Below are 12,644 nucleotides of genomic sequence, written 5' to 3' on the forward strand. Positions count from 1 at the left end.
GTAGGTGAATCATTGAGGCTGATGAACCTCTCTTCCCGGCAGCCTCTGAACCAGTCAGTGTGACAGCAGGAGGCACTTTCTGAATGAGGGTGATGTTGACCGCATTGGTGAGTAACTTACCTGTCTGGATCATTCCAGCTATTATCGTTGTCTTGAAGAGGGTGAGAGCTAGTTTTAAGACTTTCATTGTGTCAGATTTATGTTACAACTGATATGATTTTTTCCACACGTCAAATCTTGGGACAGTTAGCATTTTAAAACTAACTCATGTAAGAACTACACATTTTACAGCGAGTGGGATGAATGGGAGCCCCCCCACTGCTCATGTTTGCCATGGAGCCCCCCCTTGCTGAGGATGAGAAAATGTTTCCACCTAGTCTTTTTGTTTTACAGATTGAATAAAATAATTGAAAAATTGAATACCTGGACCTGGCTGCTTTGTTCTTTGCTTCCATGTAGCCTTCATAACTCATAGTGGGAATTATTGGGTCTCTGTCGAAACCTTTTTATATGCAGTCTATGGTCTAAACCTGCTCTAGTAAAAGTGCAGTGACGTAACTTCTGTTGTGAATTAGCACTATGTAAATAAAATTGAGTTGAATTGTAACACTTTTTTTTTTTAAATTGGCAAAAATAAAATAGCATACCCGTAATACTACTAGTGTAATCACATAAACCCTGCATTATTTCTAAAATCCTCGCTACAGTCCCAGACATGGAAAGAATGATTATGAAGCTGATGTATACAGTGGATGTTGCCTGCTATATATGTGCATATGTGTGTTTAACAAAAGTTTAAAAAAAATACTTTTCTTAAAAGTTGAAAGTTAATATGTTATTAAATGATTTATTTAACAAATTAACATTTTCTTGTGCATGAGAAAAACAATTCAACTAGAATTGTATTAAAGATATTTTGTATTGCTTGGAGTGGATGAAAAATTTAATTTTACTAATTGAGTTAGTGCCTCCAACTAGTAATGTGGGCCACAAACTATTTTTAATAATTATAATAATTAAAAATGGTTAATTTATACTACTGGTTCAGTTTGTTTGTGACTCTGTCTTTTAATTTAATACATTTAAAAATAATAATTTAATTAATGACTGAATCCTTTCCATTATTAGTTCATAAAATGAATAATGCACTTTGTAAATGTCTTAAGTAGTATGTGTATGACACACTGCCGGACTCCAGAAGCTGTTTCCTGAAGAATGGGTATCAGTCTATGCTAACTTTACAGTTTATTGGGAAGCAGACAGAGCAGGCATTCAGCCCTAACTTGATGTGAATTCATGTCGTTGGCTTGAAATATGTAGTTAGAAACACGAGTCTAGAGAACCAATCAGCAAAATGTAGCATGTTGTAAGTGGGCTTTTAATTTTTTTGTCAAATTAATATTTCAGCCAAGGTCATGAATGAGCTTCCATGCTCAGGCGGTGCAGTAGTAGTCCTCAGGCACGCTGGATATGAATTGTTTCAGCTGCTCTGTGGTCAGATTTCTGTAAAATCTCTTGACCCCACACTTACAGTAACTCCTAACTTTAGCTTTGTTCTTTTTAAGCCTGATGAGCCTTGTTAATTGTCACGATACGGACAGCTGGAGGCTGTGTTTTTCTCAACCGTTTCCATAGAGCCATTTAGAAAAATCAAGATACAATACTGAAAACCAAAACCCTTGTCATTACAAGATGTCTTATCATCACAAAAACATTGTCATTATTCAATAGCAAAGCTTGTAACTTTGGTCAGTCTAATAATTTCTTTTAATTTCATTTCTTAGTCACTCATTTACTCACACATGATGAACGCAACTTAGTGTTGCTAAATCAGAGGGTTGGGGTGGGGATACAGGTCATCACTGGAGATCATGACAGTTGCCCTGAATCCATAAACATTTTTTATAGACAGAATGAATGGATCAGTGAACGTATGGGTGATTAGAATCCTTCAATGATGTGATACTGCATGAGACAGCCTTTCTCAATAAAACACTTCCTAAAAGGAACACAATGATGTGCTGTTCAGTGATCATAAACTCTGATATGTATGCTCTATCAAGTCAAATTATTGTTTAAAAAACAAATTGAATGAATCTGTAGGTCAAGATTTAAGGTAGCAGACAGCAACAACCTGATTTCTTGCAGCCCGAGTTTAAGATCTGTGTTGATCATGTGCCTTCAACATGCTTCAGTTTCCCCCACATGATAGTTAGGCCTATACTTTTAAGTGTTTCTGACATAAAAGCCAATGGAGCCTAACATAATGACAATCCACTCCCAAGTCAAATGCAACAGATTTTATCCTCCTCTCAGTTTGTGGTTACATGCCAGGAATATCCATCAATCCATTATCTATACCAGCTTATCCTGTGCAGGGTAACAGAAAGATGGAGCCTATCCCAACTCACATTGTGTGAGAGGTAGGTACGATTCTAAGATGCATTGCGATGCGGACGCGGTAGATTCTGCATGGAAGCAGTGACAGAACATAATCAGGGGTTAGCAGCCTACACAAAATTATAGCCTACTAATGTTGATTGTTGATTTTCCAGGCTCAGCTGGACAATAAAGTTGTGAAGTTACAGCACGACGTTGCAACCTCGCTATCTTGCATTGAACTGTGGGTGAGTTAGGCTAACGTTACTTTTATAAGTTGGGCGATTTGGGGAAGGGAGGCAGAGATCTACAGCGAGTGATAAAAAAGCCAACCAATATTTTGAAAGTGGACATTTTGGATTTTATGAACTTACTGGGAAGCAAGAACTGGACAAGACATGTGCTGTGTGTAAAATCTGCCTCACAAAAATGAAACGCTTTGGGAATACAGAGAATTTGAGGAACATGAGCTGCAGTCTGCAGTCATAAAGAATACAGCGAGCCCAGCTCATTAGCCAAGAACTGAGGAGACGCTTATCTGCATCATGAATTGTTGTTCATTCAAATCAATGACAGGTAATTGAATCATGAGGCCAGCGAGGATTCACACCTCTAGTGAGAGGCATGGTACATGTGGACAAGTTACCAGTCTAGTACGGGGCCACCATTCACACACATTTACACCTCAGGTAAATCAGTTTCTGATCAGACCTGCATGTTTTGGACCGTGGGAGAAGGAGAAAACCCACACAGACCTGAGAGAACTCCACACAGATCCCAGCTGCAGGATTCAAACCCCAGACCTTCCTGCTGTGAGGTGACAGCGCCACTGTTCCACTGCCATGCAAATACTACAAACTTCATTAACAGTTGCTTGTTCATATCTGGAGATGACTGCTCTTGAAAATCAAAACTCCACTGACACAATTCTGTCCTTGCTCTCAAAACGTGTTCTGCTCTAATAGAAGTACATGCAAATTTGTGTTCTGTTCAACTTGGGGGTTGTTTTGGCTGTTTTGTCAATCATTCCTAGTAACAAGCCTGGGAACATGGTAACTAAAATGTATTGGAAGAGAAAACAAAGATGAAAGGTAAAATTATTCCCCAATCTATTTCTTTCCCCCAACCCAGTTGCACTCAGTTTTCCTACACAGTGATGGATTATTAGAGACATTTCAGGTGTGCTCACTTTCACTTTTACCCTGGTTGTAGACCTGGGTGGTAACAAACTGTAATTGTCCTTTAAAATAACATATAAATCCTGTCACTGTTGGTTCAAGCTATCTGCTTCAGGTATGTTTTCTTACGTGACCTTCTAGTGGATGGATAATGTACACTGAAGTGTTCTCAATGCAGTAACTCCAAACATAGATTAAACATTAATGACAAGCTGTACCACAATCTTACACAATACATTCAAAATTCAAAACTCAATTCCATGACGACACTTTTTATGGCTGCACCATTTCATCAAAGGGAAAGTACTCGATGTCTTGTGCATCTTTTAATACACATTTTCATGTTAAAGGAATATAGGTATGACTTACAGTACATGGTCATTTTGGAAACCTTGGGGTATTGACTAAAATGTAAATGGGAGTGTAAACAGATGCAGGTGATTAACCCACTTAAAGGTCCATAGAGTTGAGGAGGTTAAGGAGACACTTGATGATCAGTACAAAGAAGAATCAGTCCCTCTGTCTTCAAACTGCGGCTTCACTGCTGGCTGCTGTGCTGGATTAGATCACACAAAACACTTTTGAACAAGTTCCTACCTATGGTTTGTTAGTAAAGGCCTCAGCGTGCTTCAAACAAAGTGCTTGTCGGATTGCCCTACAGTATCTGAGCAAAATCAGCTGCCTCCAACAACATTTATATTTTTCTGACCTTGTACGAACTAGTGAGTTTGAAGCCTACTGAGGCCTCCACAGGCACACACTCACCTTCACCCTCTATGCCTGCTGTTTTAGACCTGTGCTGCGTTGCTATGTGTACAGTGCTGCCGAGGTTAACGTGAACCCCTTTCCATATGTGTCAATTTAGCCCTTGAAATGTCTTCATCTAGGTGGAGCTCTTCAATAAACTGGTCAATAATCTGTCTCCCTAGAGAGGTCACCATGTACACACACCCTCTTCATATCCTGTAACAGCAAGCAGAGCAGTCACCAACATTCCCTGGTCCATTTGTACAATGTTATCCCCTGTGTTAGTTCAGGTTAGCTAACTAACACCGATTAGATAACTTGCAGTTTTTGGTCAAACATTTTGTTTGATAACCATAATGATGGAAGTCCTCCTGTCCCTACTGGCAACGTCTGAGCCATTGCTTTTGGTCTGCAGATGGTGACAATCTCCGAGCTGAGATTAGTATTCGAGACGGGGAATAAAAAAGCCTCCAATCTCCCCACAGCCCTCTCCATCTTTAAAACGGCCACTGATGTTGAACCATACGTCTGCTGGTTCTGGGAAATTACAGCAACTATGATTCCACAGAGCATGACCTCTGGCATGACCTGGGTCTGACAATATGTGAGGTCTGTCTACCAGTCCCTCCATCCTACGTGACGTACTCCTCGTCATCACTAGGTTCTGATTTGATGTGGTCTGGGTGAAGTAGAGGAAAATGTGGCGCCGTAGTCCTGGTACAGACATACCACTCCTTAATGTTAGACAACTGAGGTAAGGCTGGGTTGACTGAGCGCTGGCTCCTCCGTGGAGTCCTGCCACTCTGCTGCTTCTGGGCCAGCTGATTCTTCAGGCCTGACAGAGAGAGATCCAGAGGCATTGCCATTGGAGATGAACTCTGCAGCAGCAGCTTATTGTCCACTTCGCTGGCTGAGCTGATATCCAATTCATGATTGGACAGAAGAGGAAAATGAGCATTTCTGTTGGCAAGTGACGGAGAGAGGCGGTTAATTTTAAGGTCGAGAGGCTCGAGGAGAGCCTGATGAGGTTGTTGAAGTTGATGAGCGATGGAGTCGTACGCGTCCTGGGGTTCAGAGGTAGGTGACGACTTGACGTGGACCTTCATGTGTTTGCGCAGGGAGCTGGGGTGGGTGTAGGACTTGGTGCAGCCCAGGGCCTTGCAGTCGTAGGGCTTCGAGGCCGTGTGGACCTGTGAGTGCTTCTTCCGGTCGCTGCTGTTGGCAAAGCGTCGTTCACAAAACTCACACTGGAATGGCTTTTCACCTGCAACACAAACATCACACGCACCGTTATCGCAGTTTAGACTGAGCCCGGAACTACTGGTACAGTTGAAGCAACACTCCACCACTCAGGCCTATTTAGACATACACATGTATTCTTTCTTTAATACCACTGAGTGCAGTTTGATCCACGGGTGTTGACTGTAATGAGCAAGGAACTCTTATTTAATGGATGTGGGACGGTGTTCAGGTTTTGGATGGAGGTAATTAATAAGAAATCTTGAGGATTCTTAAGAAATTTTGTTTGTAAATGTTTCTTTAGTACGCCCATGAAGTGATTTCACTTAAACCATTTAGATCTTAATTTAAGAGCAAAAGAGTTTAAGGAATCATTTGCGTATTTTTAAACCTGCACCCTATTTTCACATATTTGGGTTTAGAATACTGCTGGACGATATCGCCAAAAATGTTATCACCATAAAAAAATTTCATATCTTTTGATCAAATTGTTATTTGTTTTGAGCTTAAAGGCAGATTTTTGCTCCTGAGTGAAAGGTGAAGAAACCTGATAGTTAACTGTGGTTTAAACTCGTCTTTATGGTCAACACTTGAGGCCAAACAGTGGATCACTTCACCAATCTGAGGTAGAACATTCCAAACGATTACGCCGTCCGCCCAAAATAAATCAAGTCCTAATTGGTGTATGATTTAAGGGAATAAAGTCAAACATTTATTGAATATTTACAGAACATTTTAAAAATGACCTGTAGGTACAAAATGTAGCTGCAAACGACAAAAAGTGCTTCTTTTTGACACTGACAGGCTCAGACTGTTACACCAGGTGTCTGACAACATCATTGAAGGGATGGATTCCTACGAGGGACACGCGGTGACCCCCTTTGTTTTTAACAGGAGACATTTTCATTGTCGCTTAATCTGTCGATTATTTCCTTGATTAATTGATTAATTATTTATTCTATAAAATGTCAGAGAACTGTGAAAAATGTCGATCAGTGTTTCCCAAAGCCCAAGATGACGTTCTCAAATGTCATGTTATGTCAATAACCCAAAGATATTCAGTTTACTGTCATAGAGGAGTGAAGAAACCACAAAAGATTCACATTTAAGAACCTGAAATCAGAGAATATTTACTTTTTTTCTTAAAACAAATACTCAAATCAACGACTATTCAAATAGCTGCCGATTAATTTAATAGCCTAGTTGATAGATAGTTGATTAACCGATCAATCGTTGCAGCTCTAATTGCAGGAAAGGAAGGTGGAAACGAGAAGACGAGTTTGTTGTGTATACAGAGGAACTGCTAGCAAGACTTTATTTCCTAACGTTACTCCAACACAACAAACTCCTCTCTCTAACTCTGACTCACGTTTCCACCATGGTCTTCATGCAAAATCTCGCCTCTTGCGAAATTTCAGAGCGAGAACTGTCCTTGAGGGAGACTATAAAAGGCAGAAAAGCCACCAAAATACTAAAAAAAGAAAACAAAGGGCGTCACTGGGAGTCCCTCGTAGGGATCCTTTCCATGATGTAGTCAGACACCTGGTGACAGTCTGAGCCTGTCAATGGCAAAAAGAAGTAATATGTTGCAGCCACTGCAGCCGGTTCGAGGCTGCTGACTGAAGCCATCTACTGCATGGATTGCAAAAGGTTTTGTACCTACAAGTCATTTTGACACCAAACTATAGCCCAGGTGTGGAAATACTGACAGTATCCTTTGTGAATTCCTTATTATCTTCAACTAGTAGAAAACTTGATAATATTGGTGTCTGGGTCAACAATATATCTGACGGAATCTCCTCACCTGTGAAGAACTGGGTCATGTTCAAAAATAAACGCAAGAGGTAAGAGGTAGGCTTATTTATTTACTTTAGTTACTTAGTACACTACATTATTATTTTGAACTCTCCTTCCTGCAGCCAACAGATAGGTCGACACACTACAATAACTATATCAATTTTATTCTTATGATGAGTATATTTTAATATAGCATCTTTCATGTAAAATGTTTACAGAGAAAAAGATGTGAAATAATTGAAATGATTATAGAAGAAATAAAGAGATTATCTCAGCATATTTCAGTTTCAACAGTTGATGGGATACTTCTAGTTCATTTTGGTATTTAGGGGTGCTATTCACAAGCTATAACAAAAACAGGGTTTAAAATACTGAACATGTCATTATCACTACGTCTCCATCGTGCGGAGGCTGTTTGTGGACCTATGTTGAATATCATCCACGCTCTCTCCCTCACACTGTCTACTAAAACCATGAAATGCCCCTTAAAAACACTTACACCAGCCGAAAGGGATTGTTCACAACCTGACAACCCAAGAGTTGCTCTTATTGATGTTATATAATTGATCTACGGGGTATTAGTAAAGGATTTATTCACCATTAATAAAGCCATTAGTTACACTTTCTAAACCCTTTATAGAGAGAAGAAAGCAGCAGTGGGTAGGCTAACCGTCTCACTGAGTGTCACTTTTTAACAAACTGGTAACTGTGTATTAAAAACCGCACACACACACACACATAAAATCTGCCTATGTGATTGTCTGGGTAATTCGGAAAAACAATACAATTCCTGCAAGCTATGTTTTTATGCAGTCTCTACATTAAAATGATAATTACAGCCGTGTGTACTTTACACTCTCATTTCTGTTTTGTCCATCTAATCAATTAGACACAGCATTCATCCTTTCCCCTCCCTTATGATCCAGCTGCTTTGTGCTGCTTCCTGTCACCTTGCATGACTCCTGAGCTGCAGTTTCGGCCCGTGATTCCTCTAGGAAACAAGGAAGCAATGAAGGGCGGATGTGAATGGGAACTGAACGGAGCCTGCGTAAACATGGAGGGGATTCCTAGCAGACTGGGGAACAATCTCTATTAACCTCTGTATACTCCGTCTCAGGCAGGCGGCTGCTGTCGTGACGGATGACACGGATTTAAGAGACTTTGATGAGTGTGTCGCAGCGCTGTGTGTGTAGTCAAGAGAATCATGAAACCCTACCAGTGTGCGTGCGCGTGTGGATCTTGAGGTTCTCGGAGCGTGCGAACATCTTGCCGCAGTTGGGAAATGCGCATGAAAAGGGCTTCTCCCCGGTGTGCACGCGAATGTGGTTGATGAGTTTGTATTTGGCTTTGAACGCCTTCCCGCCGCGCATACACTCGTCCCACATGCAGACGTGACTGAGGGTCTCGAGACCCGCCGCTACATGCTCGGTGGTGACGTGGTCCACCAGCTCGTGCATGGAGCTGAAAGTTTGGTCGCAGACGGATGTCGCCGTCCGCCCAAGCCTCTGTCTCGAAGAAGTTCGGTCAATCCATTTGCAGACCAGTTCAGTTTTGACGGTGGGGCCTTTGGAGAAATCCAGTAGGCCGTCCATCCCACCGACGACACCGCTGTCGGCAGAAGCGGAGATGCTAGTGGCTCGCGGCTGTGGTGGTGAGACGATGCTCGAAGCCCCGGAGTTGTTGTTCCCCAGCGGAGAGACGAGGCCATTGTGCCTGGCCACTACAGCCGTCCGCTTCATGCTCAGCACGGCGGGCTGCCCCGCTCCGGTCGCCAACTACAATCCTCTCTTCCACGTAAAATGACTTCAATCCAACTGGCAAAGCGTCCGCCGCTGGCCTGCGTCCTTCCTGTGTGTTTTGGTGAAAGGGAGAGCGCATGCGGCAGTGTCTTTACCCCCCGCTGCTCGGTGTTAGATCCCGAGAGTCAGAGCCTCCATGCTTTTATTTACTGTGTGAATGGAGGTGAACGGAGTCGAAGGGATACAGCGGGCCGCGACCCAACACTGTCTAGCAGCGTCCTTGTCTCCTGTCTTGTCCACTCCTGCCTTCATTCCTTTTCTTATTTTTTAAACTAGCAGACCCACAAAGTTATAATAAAACAGGAGGGGACAAAAATCACATTCAGTGACTATACTGTGTCACAGTGTTTATTTGGAGGCAATTTGTGTTGAAATGAAAAATAACATAAAAGCTAGGCTATATATATAGCCTAGGCCTATATATAGGCTACACACACACTTTGTATTTATGTATTTATCTAGCATTTGTGGAACAATTAAAAGTGCACACACTAACATTTCCATTATCTAGGATGACAGTTTACTCACCAGTTTCAATGCTGTTATTTTTTATGTTTCTATTGTTATCCCGAAGAAAAAGAACAAAGAGTTTTCTTTGTGTCCAAAGCCTGATATAGCATAACCTCCCAGCCATAATAGGCCACTGTTTCCAAGAAATGATTAAAAACAGGACAGCCCATGTTGGGAGGATTGTTTTTTTCTGCATCATAAACACTGAAATGACCTTTATGAATAAGAAGTGAGGGAGCTATGCTTTTTGCACTAAACCATAGATGTTAATGGATAAAAGTAAGTTAATATACAATAATACATTCATAATCATGAATACATAATAATAGCCAACTGATCTGCCTGGTAAAGAATGAAAAGTAAAAGTACTCACTAAGAACAGTCCCATTAAATTGTTGTCTCTTTACATTATATTCACTACAGTTGTCAGATAAATGTAGTGCGGTAAAAAGAACACTATTTCTTTCTGAAAAGTGTTAAGTATGTCAGATAATATAGAGTTGCCTTATATCTATTTTGAACTGATGAGTTTGTCTCACTGTCACAACATTACTGGCATAATCTGACTAGAGTGGGTTGGCTGTAGCACTTGGGGACTTGATATTCTCCAGTCTGCTGTGCCAAAGCACAAAGACAACAAAACACAAATCAATGGTGTTCTCAAGCTCTCAAGAACTGCAACTAACAATTATTTTCACAGCAAAACAATTTATTTGTCACATACACAGTCATACACAGGCCAGTGAAATTAGTAAAACAATACATCTGTGTATTTCAGAGAAATTAAATAGTATGACTGTGGATGAGTTTCATAGAACTAAAACAATATGACTGGTACACATATTTTATGCAGTGTGTGGCAGGTGGATGGATTATTATTTGAATTATAAACTATGAAGGCTACGTGAAGTGAAAGTCCCTGGTTCAGGATCGGTTGGGAATTACAGGGGACCAGGGGGAGCTTGGCTCTTTATAAGGCATAAGAGCCCATGAAAACATGATTTATGAAATGCTGAGGGAGGGATCTCTAAAATATTGACAATATGCTATTTTCACCATGCATTTCTATTTTTCTGTACCTTTATAATCATGGATCATTTGTAAAATTAGGCTGTTTTTGATGCATGATTCATGCATGAGGGTGATTCATCACTAATTCAATTTAATAAAGATATAAGCATGCGTGCTGTTCCTGTCATGACCATTGAAAAATGGCGTTCACTCACTTAAACACAAAAATCATAAAAAAAAGTCTCACCCAGTATGCATGCCGAATTGCCATGATTCATTTAAGATAAAGCACCAGGTGAAACGCTAAAAAAGTTTTGTACAGCAAGAAGGACACATCTTCCCACCTTTGCTGTCAATGATATTGTCATGTTGTCATAGACTCCAATGCAATCTGACTTCTTTTTGCAACCGGTGGAGTTGTAATTTTATTTAGAGACCCAACAATTCCCTTCAGCAAGCACTTGGCTACACAGGCAAGGAAAAACTCCCTTGAGGCAGAAACCTTAAGAAAGACTCAGTGTGTGGCCATCTGCCTCGACTGGTTGGGGGTGGGGGGGGGGGGGGGGGGGGGGGGGGGGGGGGGGAACACAACATTTATACAGGAAATACAAACAGTAAAAGTAGTAGTAGTGGTACAGAAAATGAATAATGGTACTGATAATTATAGTAATATAAATGATTATAAGAATACCAGTTATAATTGTAGCAGTGGATGTTGTACAGGAACAAGAGGGCAGCAGGTGACTCGCAGACACAGATCCAGACTCTACGTCTCCAGGGGGATGAGGTGTGGCTGCCCACCTGCCCCGCCTGGGGTTCTGCCTGTCAGGGAGATCCAGCTGCACAGAGTGGAGCAGAGCTTGTATATGTTTTACAATTATGTAAAACATATACAAGCAGAAAATCGTGAAACAGTGACTGCTTGGCAATATAACTGGAAAACACAACTAAGAAGAATAAACAAGTTATGAAAGTAGCTGAATGTAAAGCCCACTGCTTAGTAGAATCACCATACTATATACTATATAAAACTATAGTTTTTGTGTATTAGGAGGCAGTTTCAGCAAGAAAATTAGTATAAATTATCTGTACTATAATGATTGTCATGACAAGTTAAGCATAATATACATTTGCACAGCATGAATTCCAGCCATTCATTAAATATTCACCAGTGTGTTGCACAGAATTTCTCTTTGAACAAAAATACTGTTCTCCCTCGCTTATTAATTCCAGTCACTTCTACTTTGCTGTTCTCTCATTGTTAAGCTTCTGTTAATGAAACTCAACACTTCCTGCAGATGTTTCACTGTGAATCCTCGTCTCTCCACTCTCTGTCCTTCTACTGACATTGACATTGAATTGTAGAATCTTTTCACTTGTTTCTGTGTGAAACAAAATACCTAAGAATAGGTGTGTTCCTTCAGCTCTACACATTGTAACATTACAGTATCATACAGTTTATATTTCTGTGTTTAAAAGTTTCATTTAAAAGTTAAATAGACTGACCAATCACAACACAACAGGGTGGCACAAATATAATATAAAGCTACTCTCCTCAAAAAGAAATTCTCCAAAAGTGGTGAGGGCTGAGATCTTTCACATTTCACATGTTGGTCTGGTCTAAGGACATCTACAGTGGGTACGGAAAGTATTCAGACCCCTTTAAATTTTCCACTCTTTGTTTCATTGCAGCCATTTTCCAAAAATCAAAAAAGTTCATTTTATTTCTCAGTAATGTACACTCAGCACCCCATCTTGACAGAAAAAAACAGAAATGTAGAAATTTTTGCAAATGTATTAAAAAAGAAAAACTGAAATATCACATGGTCATAAGTATTCAGACCCTTTGCTCAGTATTTAGTAGAAGCACCCTTTTGATCAATTGATTAATACAGCCATGAGTCGTTTTGGGAAAGATGCAACAAGTTTTTCACATCTGGATTTGGGTATCCTCTGCCATTCCTCCTTGCAGATCCTCTCCAGT

The 12,644-nt window shown here is 40.6% G+C and overlaps 1 protein-coding gene across 2 annotated transcripts; it reads right to left on the reverse strand.

Annotated features, from left to right (window-relative positions):
* Positions 1-1,749: 1,749 nt before the first annotated feature.
* On the reverse strand, positions 1,750-9,323 carry LOC123984148 (zinc finger protein ZIC 4-like). Of its 2 annotated transcripts, XM_046070870.1 has the most exons (3): positions 8,557-9,323; positions 5,364-5,568; positions 1,750-5,264 (listed from the first exon to the last, which is right to left on the reverse strand). In XM_046070870.1, the coding sequence occupies exons 1-3, from the start codon at positions 9,077-9,079 to the stop codon at positions 4,937-4,939; spliced, it is 1,056 nt and encodes a 351-aa protein (XP_045926826.1). In that variant the 5' UTR covers positions 9,080-9,323; the 3' UTR covers positions 1,750-4,936. The 2 variants fall into 2 exon arrangements, with proteins under 2 accessions (XP_045926826.1, XP_045926825.1); XM_046070869.1 differs by having other exon boundaries at positions 1,750-5,568; positions 8,557-9,320.
* Between the last annotated feature and the right edge of the window lie 3,321 nt (positions 9,324-12,644).

The sequence above is a fragment of the Micropterus dolomieu genome, linkage group LG15, assembly GCF_021292245.1.
Source record: "Micropterus dolomieu isolate WLL.071019.BEF.003 ecotype Adirondacks linkage group LG15, ASM2129224v1, whole genome shotgun sequence".
NCBI lineage: Eukaryota > Metazoa > Chordata > Actinopteri > Centrarchiformes > Centrarchidae > Micropterus > Micropterus dolomieu.